Source organism: Erinaceus europaeus, chromosome 21, assembly GCF_950295315.1.
Source record: "Erinaceus europaeus chromosome 21, mEriEur2.1, whole genome shotgun sequence".
Taxonomy (NCBI): domain Eukaryota; kingdom Metazoa; phylum Chordata; class Mammalia; order Eulipotyphla; family Erinaceidae; genus Erinaceus; species Erinaceus europaeus.
The window spans coordinates 28,198,521-28,218,198 of NC_080182.1; the positions used below are offsets into that span (position 1 = coordinate 28,198,521).

The 19,678-nt window shown below is 50.7% G+C and overlaps 1 protein-coding gene across 5 annotated transcripts in view; it reads right to left on the reverse strand.

Annotated features, from left to right (window-relative positions):
• Positions 1-4,601: 4,601 nt before the first annotated feature.
• PPARG (peroxisome proliferator activated receptor gamma) overlaps positions 4,602-19,678 on the reverse strand; it is a 144,641-nt gene continuing 129,564 nt past the window's right edge. For 4 of the 5 annotated variants that reach the window (XM_060180712.1, XM_007517091.3, XM_060180711.1 and 1 more), the window contains one exon: positions 4,602-5,061. In XM_060180712.1, the coding sequence (XP_060036695.1) occupies positions 4,814-5,061 (248 nt within the window). In that variant the 3' untranslated portion in view covers positions 4,602-4,813. The remainder of the gene's footprint in view (positions 5,062-19,678) is intronic. The other variant, XM_060180713.1, reaches the window with a different exon arrangement.

Below are 19,678 nucleotides of genomic sequence, written 5' to 3' on the forward strand. Positions count from 1 at the left end.
GACCTTTTGTCTGGGGAGTCTTGTAAACAAGGCTTCCCAGTGTTTGGATGTCACTCGGACAACAGCTTTGGTCTCCAGTTCCAAAAGCATTTGGGTGGAACTGTAGTTCTAAAGAAGTCCCCTCTCCCTAAGGTCTTCAGGACTGAGGGCCCCAAGCACTTCTTTGCTCTGATTTTCAGGCATCTCTATGAGTTTATGACTCCCTCAACCCTTCCCTCTTAGAAGGGGTCTGGCCCACTTGACTGACTCGTTTATCCTCCTTCTTCTTCTTCTCCTCCTTCTCCTCCTCCTCCTCCTTCTCACCCCCGCCCCAGGATTATCGCTTAGGCTCAGTGCTGGAACCTACAAATCCACTGCTCCTGATGGCCATTTTTTTTCTATTTTATTGGATAGGACAGAGAGAAGTTGAGAAAGGAGGGAGACCTAGAGATGGGGGAAGCAAGAGAGACACTTGCAGACCTGCTTCACTGCTTGTGAAGTATCCCTGTGCAGGTGGGGACCAGGGGCTAGAACCCGGGTCCTTGCACATGGTGGTATATGCATTTAACTGCTACCATCCCCCACCCTGCCCGGCTATTCTCCCATTGCTCATCAACCCTTGCTGTGGGAGCCTAACCGTTATCTCTTAACTGGATTCCTTCCCTCAGAGGACAAGAGCAGAGAGCCCACCCAGGGGACTTCCCTGATAATGTCGGCTCTGACACCCAAAGGTGAGGTGACTTTCTCCTGAGCAGCTAAAGGTGCAGTGGCAGCGGATGCCAGTCATGTCCGGAGGGGCACTGGGACTGGGTGCTGGTGCACCTGGTTGGGTGCACATGTTACAGCCCGCAAGGACCCAAGCCTTTGGGGGAAAGCTTTATGAGTGGTGAAGCTGGGCTATAGGCATCTCTCTGTTTCTCTTCTTCTCTATCTCCCCCACCCTCTAGATTTCTGGCTGTCTCTAGCCAATAAATAAAGATAATTTAAAGCTATTAAAAAGGGAGGGCAGTGGCGGTTTGTGTGGGAGGCATTCTTCAGGTAGAGTGCGGGAGCTCATGAGGTGGGTGGGTGGCAGCACTGGAGACTTCGGTGGCCAGGATAAGCCGACCGATTGCGCCAAGAAGGCCCCTGCCTCTAGGAAATAGCACTGCTCACTGGGGAGGTGAGTGGTGTCCAGGAAACATGGAGAGCTGACCTTTGGGGCCACAGAAGGCAGAGACTTCCCTCAAGGGGAGCCCAGGAAAGACAGAGAGTGGGGGCGGGCAGTGGTGCATCCAGCTAAGTGCACACGTAACCATGTGTAAGGATCCGGGGTTCAAGCCCCTGTTCCCCACCTGCAGGGGGGAAGCTTTGAAAGCGGTGAAGCAGGGCTGTAGGTGTCTATCTTTCTCCCTCTCTACCTCCCCTCCTCTCTCAATTTCAAGTAAAAAGAAAAAAGAAAAAAAAAGGAAAAGATGGCCACTGGGAGCAGTGGATTTGTAGCTCCGGCATGGAGCCTCTGTGATAGCCCTGGAAGCAGGGGCAGGGGCTACAGTGAGTGGCCAGGTAGTGGTGCACCTGGTTGAATACACACATTACCATGCACAAGGATCTGGGTTCAAGTTCTGCTCCCCACCTGTAGGGGAGAAACTTCACGAGTGGTGAAGCAGGGCTGTGTCTCTCTCTCTCCCTCTTTATCTCCCCTGCCTCTCTCAATTTCTCTCTGTCTCTATCCAATGAATAAACAAAAATATAAAATAAAAATATTTAAAAAAACAAAACATTGAAATTGAAAGTAAAAAAAAAAGCAATAGTTAGCTGCTGTGGAGTCCTAGAGCTGAAAGACATCTTTTCCCTCTCCTCCCACTCTGCTTGTCTTTGTTTCCTTTTCTCTTCCTCTAAAGATTTATTTAATCTTCTTCTTATGATACTGTTTCATATGAGAGGTAGAGAAGCCAGAGCCGTGCTCCAGTGCCTGGAGCCTCGGACACACAAGTCCTGTGCTCTGCCAGCTGAGCTGTCTCCTTGGCCGCTGGTTCCTTTCCTCTTGTTGCTGCTGCAGTCCTGTCCTGCTCAGCCTATCTCTGAGCCCACACAGACTTGGCAGAAGGCCTCCTATGTGTTCCGAGTCACTCTGGCCTAGTTCATTCTTCCTTTAGCTTGGCTTCCTTCAGATGCCTCAGTGCTTGTGTCCTCAATCACTGGACACCCACGTGGCCTGTGCACCACCCTCTGTTTTGAGAAGGAGCCTCTTCCCTTTTCTCAATTTGTCCGTAAACTCATCTTGACAGGTGCTTGGTCTCCGATCACCCCTGTGGTACCCACATCTTGGAGCAGTTGGCCCCAGTATCTGCTGGACTGGGCTGGAAGGAGAGAGCATCTTGGCGGGGAAGGGAGGCTGAGTCTGTGTTCAGACAAGTGAGGTCTGAGCAGCTTTGACTCCTTCTCCTTGGCTCTGGATGGCTGCGTCAGATGGAGCGTGTGGAAAAGTTGTGAATAGAATGACAGGACTTGGCCAAGGTGGCTTAACAATTCCAGGCACACAGAGAAAACACTTGAGGAAGACAGTAGAAAAACAAAGGAAGAGAAGGTGGAAATCACTTCCATCAGGAATGTCATCATGAGCCCTCTCGGGGGCCTCTCCAGGCCCTTGCCCTCACTGTAGAGCAGCAATGGCAGGACTCCCCACTCTCTGAAGGGAGGCTGGGCCAGCCCACTCTGCCGCTCGAGGAAGACGGGTCCTGACATGAGTGCAGCCTAGAGTGTTCCCAGCTGTGACCGTGGACTGTGAGCTCAGACTGACAGGGACTCAGAGGTCACACAGGCTTCTGTGCTGAATATGAATAGACCAGGGCTCTGGGTCAGATCGATGGGGTAAACAGTTAATCATATATATGTTTTTTTTTCCTTCCAAATATGGGAGCTACTCTCTCCTAACCTGGCTTTCAAGTTCTATTCTGCACTCTTGAGACCATCTTCCCAGACAATATATTTTTAAAAATATTTACTTATTTATTCCCTTTTGTTGCCCTTGTTTCATTATTGTAGTTATTGATGTCATCGTTGTTGGATGAAACAGAGAAATGAGAAAGGAGGGGGAAGACAGAGAGGGGGAGGAAAATATAGACACCTGCTTCACCGCTTGTGAAGTGACTCCCCTGCAGGTGGGGAGCCAGGGGCTTGAACTGGGATCCTTACGCCGGTCCTTGTGCTTCGTGTCATGTGCACTTAACCCACTGCGCCACCCAACTCCCCCAGACAATATTTCTAGTCCACCCCCTTTTTGGCAAATCAAGCTCAAGCAAAGATTACTAAAGTTCTGGGTCCCTAGGAACAAACTTAAATCGACTTCCTAGCTTCTTTCTGCTTTATGGTCCTTATTCCCATCTGTTCTGTTTTTAGTTTTTGGTTCCTTTTTATTAAATAGTCTGTCCTGCTTTATATCTTACTGCCTTTCAGCCACAAGTTGCAGATGCTACCATGACACCATCCTGACTTCTCTGGGCAGACAACCTCACCAATGTGTCATGGAACCCCACCTTTCCAGAACCCTGTGCCCCTTGGGCTGGGGTTATGGATCCACCTGTCAATGCCCACGTCCAGTGGAGAAGCAATTACAGGAGCCAGACCTCCCACTTTCTGTACCCCATAAAGAGTTTTGGTCCATACTCCCAGAGGGGGAGAAATGTTAGGGGAAGGTGGCCAAGGGCTCTGAACCCCCAATTCCATCAGGACCCTGAGAGAGAAAAGGGGGAAAAAAGGAAGGATACTTGGAAGTGGCAATAGGTATAGGTGTGACTTAGAAAGAAAGAAGGCAGGACCATAGAAAAAAAGGGGGGCAAATCTATATAAATATAGATAGTTCTAGAAATAATAGTCAACCCATATCTGTGACCTTGGGAGAACCACTGCAGTTTCCAATGGAGGGAACAGGGACACAGAGCTCTAGTGGTGGAAATGGTGTGGAACTAGACCTCTATTATCTTCTAATTTTAAATTCAATATTAAATCACTAATAAAAATTTTAAAAAGTTTTTTCCAGAGCACTACTAATTTCTGATAGTGCAGGGGATTGAACCTAGAAAGAAAGAAAGAAAGAAAGAAAGAAAGAAAGAGAAATGTATCCATTCTCCCAGAGAGGTAAATGTCAGGGGAAGATGACCAGAGGGCTCTAAACTCCGGTTGCATGGGGCCCCAGAACTTATGTGACAAGGAAACTTTGTTTTTGCACCATCCCAGAGAGGGAAGAGATTCTAAGGGAGTCAGGTACTATTTCTCTTATCTGAGGGGGAACAGGACAAAGGAAGGACAACTATGGGATGATTCCACTCATAAGTAGAGTATACAGAATTAAAACACATGAACTTGAAAATAGACTATATATATATATATATATACATATAGCCAACCTATAATGATGACCTTGGGAGAACGATGGTGGTTACCGTTCGGGGGAAGGACACAGAATTTTGGTGGTGGGAGTGGTGTGAAATTACATATGCCCATATTATCTTACCATCTTGTCAATCATTAAATCACTTATAAAAATGAGAGAGAGAGACACGATGGAAAGTCTGGAAAGGGCACACAATCCAGGGGGCTGGCTTTGGGGTGGGGCACAGAGCGGTCTTCTCAGGCTACTGGTCATTACATAAGATGGTCTTTTTTAATATTAAAAGTAAACTGTAAATGTATCTTTATAACAATATGCATAAAATAGATCTATTATCTGAAAACTGGTTCTTGTTACGACGCTCTTGTTTCCTTTCACAGTGAATTCTGCGGGGTGTGGTCTTGTCGTCGGTGTGGACGTGGACGGGCCTCGGCCTGCGGTGTGTGGGCGCCAGGGCGCCGGCTAGTACAGGTCCTTGTAGATCTCCTGCAGCAGCGGGTGCAGGCTCATGTCCGTCTCCGTCTTCTTGATCACTTGCAAGAGCTGCACGTGCTCCGTGACGATCTGCCGCAGGTCTGTCATCTTCTGCAGCAGCTTGGCAAAGAGCTGCGAGGACTCGGGGTGGTTCAGCTTGAGCTGCAGCTCCAGGGCCTGCAGCAGGTTGTCCTGGATGTCCTCGATGGGCTTCACATTGAGCAGACCTGGCCGGTCTGTGGGGAGCACAGGGGGGAACAGAACAGGGGTGTCAGTCACTGGGGTCTCTGGCCCCACGCTGGAGACAGATTTGGCCCAACCCTCTACCCGGTGCGAGGACTGGGGTCTGAGACCCTGTTGCACGCCTGCAGAGGCAGACCCTCCACAAGCAGTGAAGCAGGGCTGCAGGTGTCCATCTTTCTCTCCTTCTCTATCTCCCCTCCCTTCTCAACTTCTCCCTGTCCCATCCAATTAAAAAGTACACATAGTGCTAAGCTCAAGGATTGGTGCAAGGATCTGGGTTCGAGCCCTTGTTCCCTACTTGCAGGGAGGAAGCTTCACAACTGGCAAAGCAAGTCTGAGGGTCTCTCTCTCTCTCTCTTTCTCTCTCTCTGTCTCTCTCTATCTCTTCTGTCTCCCTTCTTTTCTCAGTTTCTCTTTGTCTTATCTAATAAAATGGCTTCCAGGAGCAGCGGATTTGTAATGCTGGCACCAAGCCCCAGAGATAACCCTTTGCAATGAGAGAGACAGACAGACAGACAGGGGGTGGGGGGAGAATGGTGCAGGCGCAGCATGCAATAGGGTGGAGAGGAGATCGAGGGCCCCGGAGATCTCTGAGGACTCACCCTCAGAGGCCACAAGTCCACATGACATGGTGGCCAGGCAATCCTCTTCCCCAGACTCAGGACTTTCCTGCCACAGGCTGCTATTATGTTTCTGTAGTGACCACCCTCCACCCCCTGCCCCTCTAGCTCCAGTCATATAAGTGGCTTCAGGACCCATTCAACGTTCTGTCCCTTTCTCCCGAAATGATCTGGCCTTCCCCTCACCTACCTGACTGATTTCAACCTGTTATTTAAAATATAGTCTGTGCATGATATTCACAACAGTCAAAGAGTAGACGCAGCCTAAATGCCCATCAACAGATGACTGGTTAAATAAGTTATGAGATATAGACTCCGTGGAGTACTACTCTGCCATCAAAAAGAAGATATTGTGTCCTTTGGGACAAAATGGATGGAACTGGAGGTGATTCTGATTAATGACATAAGTAAAGAGATGAGAGACAATGACCAGATGGTTTCACTCATATGTAGAATCTAGGGAACTGATTCATATGAACTGAAAAAAAAAAAAAAACAGAAGCCAGCAAACTGTTTCAGAAACTTGTGAGCACTTTGGTGGTTCTCTGGGAGGTGGGAGGGTGGGGACACAGAACTCTGGTGCTGGGTGTGGGGTGGAGATATACAGTCATCTTACAGTCTTGTCATCCAGTGTTAGTCACAAATAAACAATGAAAGACAAATAATAAAACAAGAAAAGAATACAGCCCACCAGCTGTGCACCAAGCCTTTATCACTCCATCACCCCACCCCAACCCGCGCCACTTTCCTCTCTGTCCCCATCAGCACCGAGCGCCGGTCCCAGTAGATTACATCAGGTTATATTTAGAGGGGTCACTGCTTTCCAAGGTTGTCCTTACGCAGAGCTGTCCTCACAAGATCCCAGCCATCTGAGATTGTGCTTTCTGTGTAGGGGCCTCACATGTGTGATTTCACTGCTCCCAGGCAGATTTTCTCATTCTTTCCATTTCAGATCAAAATAACAGAGAGGGATAGAGACAATGAGAGGGAGAAAGCAAGACACCACATCCGCGGAGCTCTCCCTAACACCACGGTGCTGTGTGGTGACTGGGGCTTGAGCACTGGGATTTGTCCTACTAGGCGAGCAAAATCCCCCCCCCATCATTTTTTTTTCTCCAGAGTTATCGCTGGGGCTCGGTGCCTGCACTATGAATCCACTGCTCCTGGAGGCTATTTTTCCCATTTTGTTGCCCTTGTTGTTATTGCTATTGTTGTTGGATAGGACAGAGAGAAATTGAGAGAGGAGGGGAAGACAGAGTGGGGGGAGAGAAAGACAGACACCTTCAGACCTGCTTCACCGCTTGTGAAGTGACTCCCCTGCAGGTGAGGAGCCGGGGGCTCGAACTGGGATCCTTACAACATCCTTGTGTTTAGCACCATGTGTGCTTAACCCAGTGCGCCACTGCCTGGCTCCCCTCTCCCTTCCTTTATTGTTCATCAGGGCTCTGTGAGGTCAGCACCCTGATGAGCAGAAGTGAAAACATAGAGGGGCCAGGCAGTGGCGCACCTGGTTAAGTGCACATCATACAGTGCCCAAGGACCTGGGTTCAAGCCCCCGGTCCCCACCTGCAAGGGGAAAGCTTTGCAAGTGGTGCAGCAGTGCTGCAGGTCTCTCTCTGTCTCTCTCCCTCTCTGTCTCCCCCTTCCCTCTCAATTTCTAGCAGTCTCTAATAAAAAAAAAAAGCTAAAAAAACAAAGAATGAATGAAAGTGAAAACACCTAAAGAGGGAGGCAGACTTGACCCTGACAGTTTGCAACCACCACTTCTGGGCACTGGGAGGCAGAGGACTGGGACCCAGTCCTGCTGCTCCTTGAACCCTCCTGCTAACAGGGTGATGGGGCCCGGCAGGCAGGGGAATGGCTGAGAAGCTTGCTTGGCCCAGTGCTGGGCGGCACAGGCTGCTCTCCCACCCACTGGTGAAGGGGCCTGGAGGCAGGTCCTTCCCCAGTGGGGACTCACCAGACACAGTGCTCCTGGCTGCCAGGAACCTTGCTCCAACAGAGGGTGAGATGCACAGCAGTGCCAGGAGGTTTCACGGGGGTTCAGAACTCGGATTATTCTCTCTCTCTCCTCTCTTCCCCCACCTCTTTAAGAAGAGGGAGGCCAGGGGGGGAAAATCAAGAGGCCAGAGCACTGCTCAGCTCTGCCTTTTGGTGCTGCCAGGGACTGAACCTCAGACACACAAGTCTACAGCTCTGCCACTGGACCATCTTCCTGGCCCTTGGAAGGTTCTCTTAAATCCCCCCCTCTCCTGCTTCTCCATCTCTTCTTCTTCCTCCTTCTCTTCTTCTTCCTCCTACTCCTCCTTCTGCTTCTCCTACTCCTTCTGCTTCTCTTTCTCCTTCTGCTTCTCCTTCTCCTCCCCTTCTTCCTCTTTCTTTCATTTCATTCTGATGACCAGAGGACACTTACCTTTTGTTTGCTATTTCTTCTGTCATCTCTCTTTTTTAAAATTTAGTTATTTAATTTATTATTTGATAGGACAGAGAGAAATTGAGAGGGGGAAAGAGAGACAGAGACACCTGAAGCTCTGCTCCCTTGCTTGTGAAGCTCCCCCCTCACAGCCCCTCACAGGTGGGGACTGGGGGCCGGAACTCAGGCCCTTGCACACTGTATCACGTGCCACCGCCTGGCCCTTCTGTCTTTTCCGACACATCCATCACTGAAAAGAAATCACGATTTAAATTTGGAGCCCTGAGCAGAGGTCTCAGGTGTGAGGACTGAAACATGGGGGTTGGTCCAGGCCCTGGTCTCTGGGCCCCTCGAGGAGATGGGCCTTTGTCACAGCTGCCCTGACACTGTGAGGAAACACTGGTGCCTTTTTTCATTTTATTCTTCTTCTTCTTATTATTTGGTTATAGCTCCTCTTCCACTGACACAAGTGCCCCCCCGCCCCTGGGTGTCAGAGGTCCATGGGCTGCAGGCACTACCCATGGGCTGGGCCTCATGTAGGGGGAGGCACTGAGAGTGGGGAGACTGGGACCCTCTGCTCATGGGCCCTCAGCTTCCCGGAGCCTCCCTCCTTCCTCACAAGCTATCTCAGGGGGTCAACGCTTATGCTGAAGACGTCACCTGGATCCAGCAGGCTTCCTTAGTTCCGATCACAAACGACAGGACCCTGAACCCTGAACATGGAGCTGGGGGAGAGGCTTGGCTGTGGAGCTGGGGAGGGAGCTGGCTCTCTATGGAGAGGAGCAGGAGCTGGCTTGGATTGTCAAATTCCTCTTTGGCAAATGACTTATTAAAAAATTATTTTTTTATGATGTGACAGATGAAGTTTGGCTGAGGGGCTGAGATGTTGTGGTTACTGATGCATCTTTTCTCCAGTGACCCATGAGGTCATTTATAGAGCTGTCCCACCATTCCCTGCTGACAGCCGCGGTGGCCAGATTAGGCACAGAGGAGTGGAGGGGAGGCCTGTTCTGTGTGGAGCTCTGTCACTGGCCAGCTCTGTGGGTCTGGACAACTGATCACGCTCACTGGGCCTCAGTATCTTCTTGCCCCTAAAGAGAACAGAACTTGGCCTGACCTAAGACATCACTTCAGAATCCTAAGCTTTATTCTCTCTCTCTCTCTCTCTCTCTCTCTCTCTCTCTCTCTTATCAGAGCTCTGATCAGCTCTGGCTTATGGTGGTGGTGGTGGGGGGTATTGAACTGGGACCTCGGAACCTCATGCATGAAAATCTGTTTGTATAACCATTATGTTATCTCCCCCACCTCCATCTCAGCTTTATTCTCATTGGTTTTATAATCCACAAAACTAGTGATCTGCTCACCAATGTGTCCCAGGGCCTCACCTCCCCAGACCCCTGCTCCACTAGGGAAAGAGAGAAACAGGCTGGGGGTATGGATTTATCTGCTAACACCCATGTCCAGTAGAGAAGCAATTGCAGAAATCAGACCTTTCACCTTCTGCACCCCATAAAGAATTTTGGTCCATACTCCCAGAGGTGGGGAAATGTTAGGGGGAAGGTGACTAGAGGGCTCTGAACCCCAACTCCATCAGGACCCAGAGAGAGAAGAGGAAAAAGGAAGGTTATCTGGAAGTAGTAACAGGTGGAGGTGTGACTTAGGAAGTGAAGGAAGACAGGGGTAGATAGCATAATGGTCATGCAAAGAGACTCTCATGCCCGAGGCTCTGAAGTCCCAGGTTCAATACTTGGCACCACCATAAGCCAGAGCTGAGCAGTGCTCTTGGAAAAAAAATACTATAGAAAAAACTGGGATATACATATATATATGTAATGGTCAACCCATATCTGTGACCTTGGGAAGAACACTGCAGTTTCCAGTGGAGGGGGTGGGGACACGACTCTCCTGGTGGGAACAGTGTGGAATTGTACCCCTGTTACCTTGGAATTTTGTAAACCAATAGTAAATCACTAATGAAACACAACAACTAGTAATCTGCAGTATCTCACACATTTAACTTACAATGCCTGGCTTACCTTTATTTTTTGTTGTCACCAGGGTTACTGGGGCTCGTTGCTGGAACTATAAATCCACCTCTCCCGGTGGTCATTTATCCCCTCCCATTGTATTGGCTAGGACAGAGAGAAATGGAGAGGGAGAGGGAGACAGAGAGGGGGAGAGACAGAAAGACACCTGCATCCCTGCTTTGCTGCTTGTGAAGCTTCCTCCCTGCAGATGGAGACTGGGGGCTTGAACCTGGATCCTTGCACATGGTAACTGGTACCACCACTAGCCAGCCCCCATCTGCCTTATATTTAAAAGATAAAAACCTATGGGAGTAGGGCGGTAGCATAGCGGATTAAGCGCACGTGGTGCAAAGCACAAAGACTAGCATTAAGGATCTCAGTTCGAGCCCCCGGCTCCCCACCTGCAGGGGAGTCGTTTCACAAGCGGTGAAGCAGGTCTGCAGGTGTCTATCTTTCTCTCCCCCTTCTGTCTTCCCCTTCTCTCTCCATTTCTCTCTGTCCTATCCAACAACGACATCAATGATAACTACAGCAATAAAACAAGGACAACAAAAGAAAATAAATAAATGTTAAAAAGAAGGGAAATAAAATCTTTTTTTTTTTTTTTAAAAAAAGACAAAAACTCTGGGGATTCTACAGAGGTGGCTCATCAGGTAGAGCACAGGGCTTGTGCTCAAGACTCCAGGTTCAACCCCAGGCACCACATGAGAAGCCAGGATGCAGCTGTGCTCTGATCTCCCCTTCTGTCATAAAAATCAGTTTTTGAGAAGCAAAAGGTCTTCCTACAGTCTTAAGCAGTCCCTGTCCTTTCCCTGAAGTCAGGGGCAAGAGGGATGGCCAGGCTCCCTGCAGTGCACCCTCCTGGGCTCCTTCTCCACAGCCCCTCCATCCTTCCAAGGCAAGTGAAGTCACTGGCTTTCTGCCCCCCCCTACCCAGATCCTCTCTTCAGCTTCCCTGAGGGCTGGAGTTGAGAATCAGGAGCAGGGTCAGGGTTCCCATTTTGGGGAAGCATGCTGACTCATACCCCTGGCTGCTGTGCTGGAGGAAGCTGAACTCAATTAAGGTTCCTTCCTCCCAGGGTGCAAAGCATCGGGAAGAAGGCTTCCGGCCTCTGTCCACATTAATGAGGGAGCGTTGCTGACTGCGGGCCTCACCAACAAGGTCTCCCTCCACCCAGATCTTCTCCCCTCCAGGGCAGATAGCTGATCTGATGCAGATTCAAACTCTCCAGACTTCTTCCTGGGAGCTGCTCACCTGGGCCCAGCAGGGGAGAGAGAGAGAGAGAGAGAGAGAGAGAGAGGAAGAGGGAGAAAAAGAGGAAGAGAGAGGAGGGGGGAAGAGGGAGAGAGAGGAGTAAGAGGATGGGGAGGAGGAGGGGATGAGGAAGAGGAGGAGGGGAGGGAGAGGAGGAGGACTAAATGAAAATCAGCCTTGGAGCCCAAATTGACTCCTTCCTGGAAGCATTCAGGGAGGTGGGGGCGGCTGTCTGGCCTGAGCACCGGAATCCTGGTGAGCGCTAGACACAGTTGTGGGTCTAACTCGTTCAACTGTCACCTGTGAGGTGACCTGGAACAGTCTCCCCTCCCCGGGGCTGAGAGGACACTATTCATATTGAAACTGCCACTGGAGCCAGGTCTGGTGCTGTGACTCCCAGCTCTGGAGACCCCTCGGAACCTTCTGGGGGGCAGTAAAGACATAGCAGAGCCCTGTCCCCTCTCCAGATTCTGACTGACTTGGCCTGGACCATTGTCTTGAGGCCTCTTACGCTTTGAGCCTTCTGCTGTAGCCAAGAGCAGCTGTTTGAGTAAGAGGCAGGGGGGACCCCAACCTTGGAGACACTTTGCTGGGTCATGTTAGCTGACCTCCTCAACCTCTTCATGACTCTGTTTCCTCATTGAGCACTTGGAAACCACCAGCCCAAAGTGTTCTGAGAGCATCAGATGAGCTAGTAGGTAAAAAGTGCTGGGAACAAACCTGCCTACAGTACAGTAGGACAGCTGTAAGTACCTTCAGCGCACTGAGCAAGGCCACTGCTCTCAGGACAACCTTTTCATTCTTTTTTTTTTTTTTTAATAAAAAGTTCTTATTTTGTTTATTTTTTTCTATTATCTTTATTTATTGGATAAAGACAACCAGAAATTGAGAGGGTGGGGGGAAATAGAGAGGGAGAGAGACAAGAGAGACACCTGAAGCCCTGCTTTACCACTTGTAAAACTTTCCCCCGGCAGGTGGGGGACCAGGGGCTTGAACCTGGGTCCTTGTGCATTGTAACATGTGCGTTCAACCAGGTACGCCACCACCCGGCTCCCCTTTTCATTCTTTTAATTTTAGATGGACACACACACACACACACACACACACACACACACACACACACACACAGAGACCACAGCACTGCTCCACCATCCATGGAGTTTCCCCAGTGCTCCCATGTGCAGCCAGGGTTCAAGTCTGGCACCTGACAGGGTGTGCATTCTGCCAGGCGGGCTGTCTCCCGGTCCTGTGCCATAACTTTCAGTGCTTCAAGAATCCACCTCTTTCTCCTTCCTCCCTCTCTTCTCTATTTTTTTAAAAATATATTTATTTTAGTTTATTTTCTTAAAAACCTTATTTGATAGGACAGAAAGACATTAGAGGGAAGAGGAAGATAGGGAGGGAGGGAGAGAGACAGAGAGACACCTGCAGACCTGCTTCGCCACTCATGAAGCTTTCCCCCAGCAGGTGGGGACTGGCCACCTGAAACCGGGTCCTTGTGTACTGTAATTTGTGCACTCAGCCAGGTGCCAGGTGCGCCACTACCCGCCCCTGACTTCTCTACTTTTCCAGGGTGTTCTCTCTCCCCCTCCCTCTCTCTCTCTCTCTCTCCCCTCCTTTCAGCCTTGTCTTCTCTCTTTTAAAAAAATATTTATTTATTTACTCCCTTTTGTTGCCCTTGTTGTTTTATTGTTGTAGTTATTGTTGTTGTTGTTATTGATGTCATTGTTGTTGGATAGGACAGAGAGAAATGGAGAGAGGAGGGGAAGACAGAGAGGGGGAGAGAAAGACAGACACCTGCAGACCCGCTTCACCTTCATGTGGGGAGTTAGGGGCTTGAACCCGGATCCTTATACCAGTCTTTGCGCTTTGCGCCACCTGGCTTAACCCGCTGCGCTACCGCCCAATTCTCTCTTCCCCTCTCTTTTCATCTCCCTCTCAGCTGCAGGAAATGCCTCCTGCCAGGCGCAGGGGATGATTTGAGGAGAACAGAGACTAGCTGTCCCCGTGGAGGGGAGCAATAGCAGGGCTCCTCGAATACTCCCCAGGCAGAGAAGGTGTTTCTGTACCCAGCAGGCCTTGAGCTGAAGGCCTGGGTGCCTGAGCCCCTCTGAAGGGGCTGGGTAGGGGGAAGGCCCCTGACAGCTCCATGGTGAAACCACGGCTACACATTAAGAGGCACATTCTCCCAGCTTTCTAGCCCTATTCTCAGGAATTGTACCCCTGTTATCCTATAATCTTGTTAATCATTATCAAATCACTAGTATAGATTAAAAATAAATAAAAAAAGAAGAACACTCTAGGTCCAAATGGCAGAGGGGTGGGTGGGAATCACCGCTGTGACCCTAGACCCAGCCAGCATTGTTCTTCATCCCTTGTTTTCCCATTCGGTCGTGACTGCACACAACTCCTCTCTTCTCGGACGCACAGACTGAGGTCCCAGCCCCTAACCTGGGGCCCAGCAACAGGGCACAGAGGGCACAGAGGGCTCCCTGCTGCTCTGACTCAGGGGACCTCCAGCCTGGGGCCGGGTGTTCTGCCCACAAGCAACCACTGCTATGTTTTTTATTATCTTTATTTTGGTAGAGACAGCTATAAATCAAGGGGAAGGAGGGGGATATAGAGAGGGAGAGAGACAGAGACAGAGAGACGCCTCCACACTGCTTCACCACTCATGAAACTTTCCTCTTGCGGGTGGGGACCAGGGACTTGAACCCAGGTCTTTGTAACACGTGCACTCAACTAGTTGCGTCACTGCCTGGCCCCTCAATCCTATGTTTAACAGAACTGGGGGAGGTGGAGGAGGAACTAGAGCAAAAGCAGGAAGGAGAAGGCATTTACGCTCTTGCTCCCTGTCCACCCCTGTCCACCCCTGTCCACCTGGCCTGAGGGATTCTGGGCAAGAGAAAGGGTAAAGGGAAGGGAGAGGAGAAGGAAAGAAGAGAAACCACTCTTTCTCGTTACCCTGACCCCCCTAGAAATGCCAACAGCAAATGGAGATCGTATGTACATAGGAACTGGGCGTCTGAGTGCTATTCTCTCCCTGTCTTCTGTTCTTTCCAACACCTGGAGAAGTTTCTAGAAGAATTTGTCACTGTTGATCACAAAACATAGGCCTGATCTCTCCTCTCTCAATAACGGGTCACAGGCTCTTTGTTAGAATTCTGGAACCTCAGCTCACTCTTCCAGCAGTCCCTCACCTCCCTTAGGGGCAAGGGCGGTTCAGTCTTTTCCTCCTGCGGGGCGGGGGGGAGGGGGGTATCCCTTTCCCCACACCCTCCAGTATCTTCTCCTGGGGGGTTGCTTCTCAGTCCACAGCTAATCCCTTTAAAGGGACTGGTTGATAAAAGGATTAGCTCACAGCTCCCCGGGGTGTTGATACTGTGTGCAGGGCTCTCAAGAAGGGCTCACGATGGAATGGACAGGGCAGGACAGCCTGCCGTCTTCTGAGCAGGGGCGGGGAGCAGAGGAACTTGGCATTGATTGTACGCTGAGATTCCAGGCTGTGAGCCAGGCCCTAGTGTTATTTTATTGACTTGGCGTTCTGATAAGGAAGTAAAGGTCCCCCCCCAGGAGCTTTCTGAAATCACAGCTCTACTAAGCTCTGGGTGGGGGGTCTGGAACTTGGGTCACAAAGCTTCCTACTGCCTGTCCTTCTGGTCTGCTCCCTGGCAAGGTTGGAGTGACCCCCAGACAGGCTCTGCTCCCCGCCCCCCCCCCCCCGGGGGGAGAAGGCTGTGGGTTCCCTTCTCCAGCACCTGGGCTGCCTGCAGTCTGGGGGTACCAGTCTGGAAGGAAGGCTATCTGGGGTCACTGCTGGGCGTTGAAACCCAAAAAACAAAAGCCAGATCAAGGGCTCCAAGCCTGGTGATGGGAACAACTCAGCAATTTGGTGGTGTCTCCCCTTGGCCTGTCTCTGGGCACAGAGACAAGGGCTGTTGAGTCTCTGCGCGGGGCTAGCCTACCAGGCAAGGCAGGGCAGGGCAGGGCAGGGCAGGGCAGGGCAGAGCAGGGCAGGGCAGTTACAAATCAAGATGCTTTTGTGGTCTCTAAAAATTCCTGTATGGGCGGTGGTGCGCCAGGTCAAGTGCACATAGTACTAAGTACAAGGAACCACGCAAGGACCTGGGTTCAAGCCTCCAGTTCCCCACCTGCAGGGGGGAAGCTTCATAAGCACTGAAGCAGGTCTGCAGGCATCTCTTTTTCTTTGTCTTCCTCTCCCCTCTCAATTTCTGTCTGTCCTATCCAATAAAATATGGAAATAAAAAAAAAAAGGAAAAAATGGCTGCAAAGAGCATTGGATTTGTAATGCAGGCACTGAGCCCAAGCAAGCAAGCAAGCAAGCAAACAAATAAAATGTGTGTGTGTGTGTGTGTGTGTGTGTGTGTGCATTTCAGACACTTCTCCAATGGATGCTAAATGTCTCATCTTCTCCCTGACCCCAGATTTCTTGGCTTTAGATCCAGGTGCCAGTTGAGGCCTCATAACCAGGCTTCCCCTTAGTTCTAAACCAAGTCTGCAAGGTCACCAGAGAGCCTGGAGACAAGGCATTTATTTCTAGGCACAGTAACAGTGACTCACGTCACTGAGCTCCATCCTGCCCAGCAGACAGGGTTTCCCCGGCAATGGGAGGGGGCCACCCAGGGAAGGGGACAGCTTACGTGTCACAGACACAGGACGGTGCGTGCCCACTGTGCACTTCTTACTGGCTGCCTGCAGTGTTACGTGGCTTCAGACACTGTCCCAGCCCAGATGAGGTGGCTGGCCTGGAGGGAAGAGCATGGGTCGCCGAGAGCTTGGTCCTAAGGGAACTCAGATGGCCCCTGATGGCCCTGCTTAGCCTCAGTGAGAAAAGCCAGTGGCATCCTGGGCTCCTAGGTGCCCACTGAAATCTTGTCCACAGAAGGCACGTGGGGAATGGTGGCAGAACTGAACCGGCCTTGGAGCTTGAAGGGAAGTTGGCTTATAGTGGCTCTCAGCATTTTTAAAAAAATTTTTTTATTATTTTTATTTATTTATTCTTTTTGTTGCCCTTGATGTTGTTTTTTATTGTTATTATTGATGTCATTGTTGTTGGATAGGACAGAGAGAAATGGAGAGAGGAGGGGAAGACAGAGAGGGGGAGAGAAAGACAGACACCTGCAGACCTGCTTCACCGCCTGTGAAGTGACTCCCCTGCAGGTGGGGAGCCGAGGGCTGGAACCGGGATCCTTCCGCTGGTCCTTGTGCTTAGCGCCACCTGCGCTTAACCCGCTGCGCTATAGCCCGATTCCCGGCTCTCAGCATTTAAAAAAATATTTATTTATTTTCCCTTTTGTTGCCCTTGTTTTTTATTGTTGTTGTAGTTATTATTGTTGTTGTTATTTATGTCGTTGTTAGATAAGACAGAGAGAAATGGAGAGAGGAAGGGAAGACAGATGGGGGAGAGAAAGACAGACACCTGCAGACCTGCTTCATCAACTGCAAAGTGACTCCCCTGCAGGTGGGGAGCCGGGGGCTCAAACCGGGGTCCTTGCGCTTTGTGCCACGTGCGCTTAACCTGCTGCGCTACCGGCTCTCAGCATTTTTTAAACTTCATTTAATATATGTCTTTTTAAAAAAAACTAGTGATTTAATATTGATTTATAAAACCGTAAGAAAACAGGGGCACAATTTCACGCCACTGCCACCACCAGGGCTCTGTGTCCCCACTCCCTCCACTGGAAACTGCAGTGGTTCTCTCAGGTCACAGATATGGACTGACTATGATTTCTATGACTGTCTGTCTTACCCTAAATATTTTTTTGCCCTTTTTCCCCCTATGGTCCTGCCTTTCCTTCCTTTCCAAGTCACACCTATGACTACTTCCAACTGTCCTTTCTTTTTTTCTTCCTCTCTCTGGGTCCTGATGGAATTGGGGTTAAGAGCCCTCTTGTCATCTCCCCCCTAACACATTTTTTTTTAAATAATGGTATCTTATACTCCATGGGGGTTCTTCTCCTCCCAGCTGCCTCTAATGACAGCGCGGCATGTCACAGAGGAGTGCTATGTTACCTGGCCTGACCACAGAAACCGTTCTACCCTTCACCGGGGAGACCACAGCTGCAGTGGCAATGCCCTCAAGATTCTGTAGGGCCCCGGGGCACGGAGGACCCCAAATTTGGAGGCTGGGAGTTCCATGAGCTGGAACCTGGGTGCCAGGACTAGTGCAAGACTCCTTTGGGCCGCTCCCCTGGGCAGGAAGTATTCGAAGGGCTGGATGGTATTCGAGCCATTTGAAATTTCTCTCATAAATTTTTTCTGCAGGTACTTATCTCTCTCCCTTAGAAGTGGTGCAAGATGGTATCTGGTGCAGTGAATGTCTTTACTTAGCTACTTGGAGCTTATTGCCTGTCCTGGTGGGCACTCAGCACAGGCACCGTCTCTCTGGGGACACAGGCCTGGTTTTTACCACCACCGTCCCCTCCCAGCCTCCCACCCGGAGCAAACTCCAGGCTACTGAGTCAGACCCCGAGGCTGCCACAGGGCTAGGAGAAAGGTTTTGGACCTTGATGGTATCTCCTCTGTGGCCTGCAATTCTTATTATTTTTGATTCCTGAATTTACTTTTTTTTTTTTTTGCCTCCAGGGTTATCGCTGGGGCTTGGTGCCGGCACTACAAATCCACTGCTCTAGGTGGCCATTTTTTCCATTTTATTGGGTAGGACAGAGAGAAATTGAGAGGGGAGGGGAGATAGAGAGATACCTGCAGACTGGTTTCACCGCTTGTGAAGTGTCCCCCCTACAGGTGGGGAGCCAGGGGCTCGTTGAATCGGGATCCTTTCGTGGGCCCTTGCATTTAGTACTGTGTGTGCTTAACTGGGTGCACCCCCAGCCCCCTGAATTCATTTTCCATTTCCTGTTTTATATAAGCCATGCCACAGTATAACATGATATAAGAGCCCGGCAGCCTGTGTAAAGCTGCTTCAGCCAAGTCCGCCACTTTGGCCCTGCTCTCCTTCCCCACACAAGTGTCCCCTTAGAATTCTTGCCTTGAGTCTTTGGAGGAGAGGTACAAAATGGCAGCTTTTGGTAGCTGCCAGAGAGCTCCAAGGGCTGGGAATGAATCAGGCTGCATTCCCCCTTTGATGCAGAAGAGGCAGTGTGTGTGTGGGGGTATCATGGCCTCTGAGGCCACGAGCTCTGGGTCCCTCCCAGCCTCAGTATCACCACGAACAGCCCGGAGACCTCGGGCGAATTCCCTTATTTCTCTGACCTTCAGTGAACACCGGGGATAACATGAGACTCAGGAGGGGGGAGGAAAGATTAAACAAAGACTGTGCATTTGTTCAGAGACGCTGGCCCAGTGGGGATTTGATAGCACGCAAGGACTATATGTTCCTGATGAACATTTGTCCAGCAAATGGCAACTAGCTGGGCTGGTGCTGTGCTTTGGCTCTAAGTCCGGTGAGTTCAAGAGTAAGGGGTGGGGGTGGGCAGATAGCATAATGCTTATGCAAAGGGACTCTAAGGCCTGAGGCTCCAAAGTCCCAGGTTCAGCCCCCCCCCCCCCCCCCACCATAAGCCAGAGCTGAGCAGTGCTTTGGTAAAAGAGGCAGAGGTGAGGGCATAGCTGTCTGCACACATAGCCATGAGCAGGGTGAGAGACAGGGGCCAGGTGATGGACAGGACAGGGGCCTAGAACCTCCATCTTTCTTCCCCTGTAAGTGGACAGCTGGGAAAGCCACGTCCTTTCTCCTCCTGGGGTGTTCCTGTCCACTCAGCTGCAGGAATGCAAATGGCTCCCACCTCCAAGGACAACAAGAACTCAGTCTGGGAAAAGAAGGCTTGGGGGGGTGCTTCAGGGTTGCACAGAGCAGCCAGACTCCAGAGGGTAAGGGGGGCCCTTGTGCCATGCCGAGCCCTCTGATTACTTCCGGGGCAGGGAGCTGACCAGGGTCTCCACCTGGAGGAAGTCCCACAAAGCCTCGCCTAGTCCTCCACTATCTTGGAAGTTGGGGAGAAGAACTGGCATGGGTTGCAAACTGCTGTGAATGAACAAAAGGACCTTTTTCCTGCCTTGGAGTTACAGCTGGAACAGCCCTAAGTCTGCCTTCAGCAAACAGGGAGCTTATTGGGGTGGCATGGGTTGTGGGGGCAGAATGCCCTGGGCTTGCTCCCTGGCCCCAGCTCATCTTGGCTCTGGGAGTCTGCTGGTGGGGCTGGTGAGAGTCTGCAGGTCCAGCTTGCCCTCATTGGGGCAGAATTCTTATTTTTGATGCCACTCAGCCAGCCTGAGAGGCAAGAGAGGAGGAGAAGGGGCAGGCAGGGCAGGCCC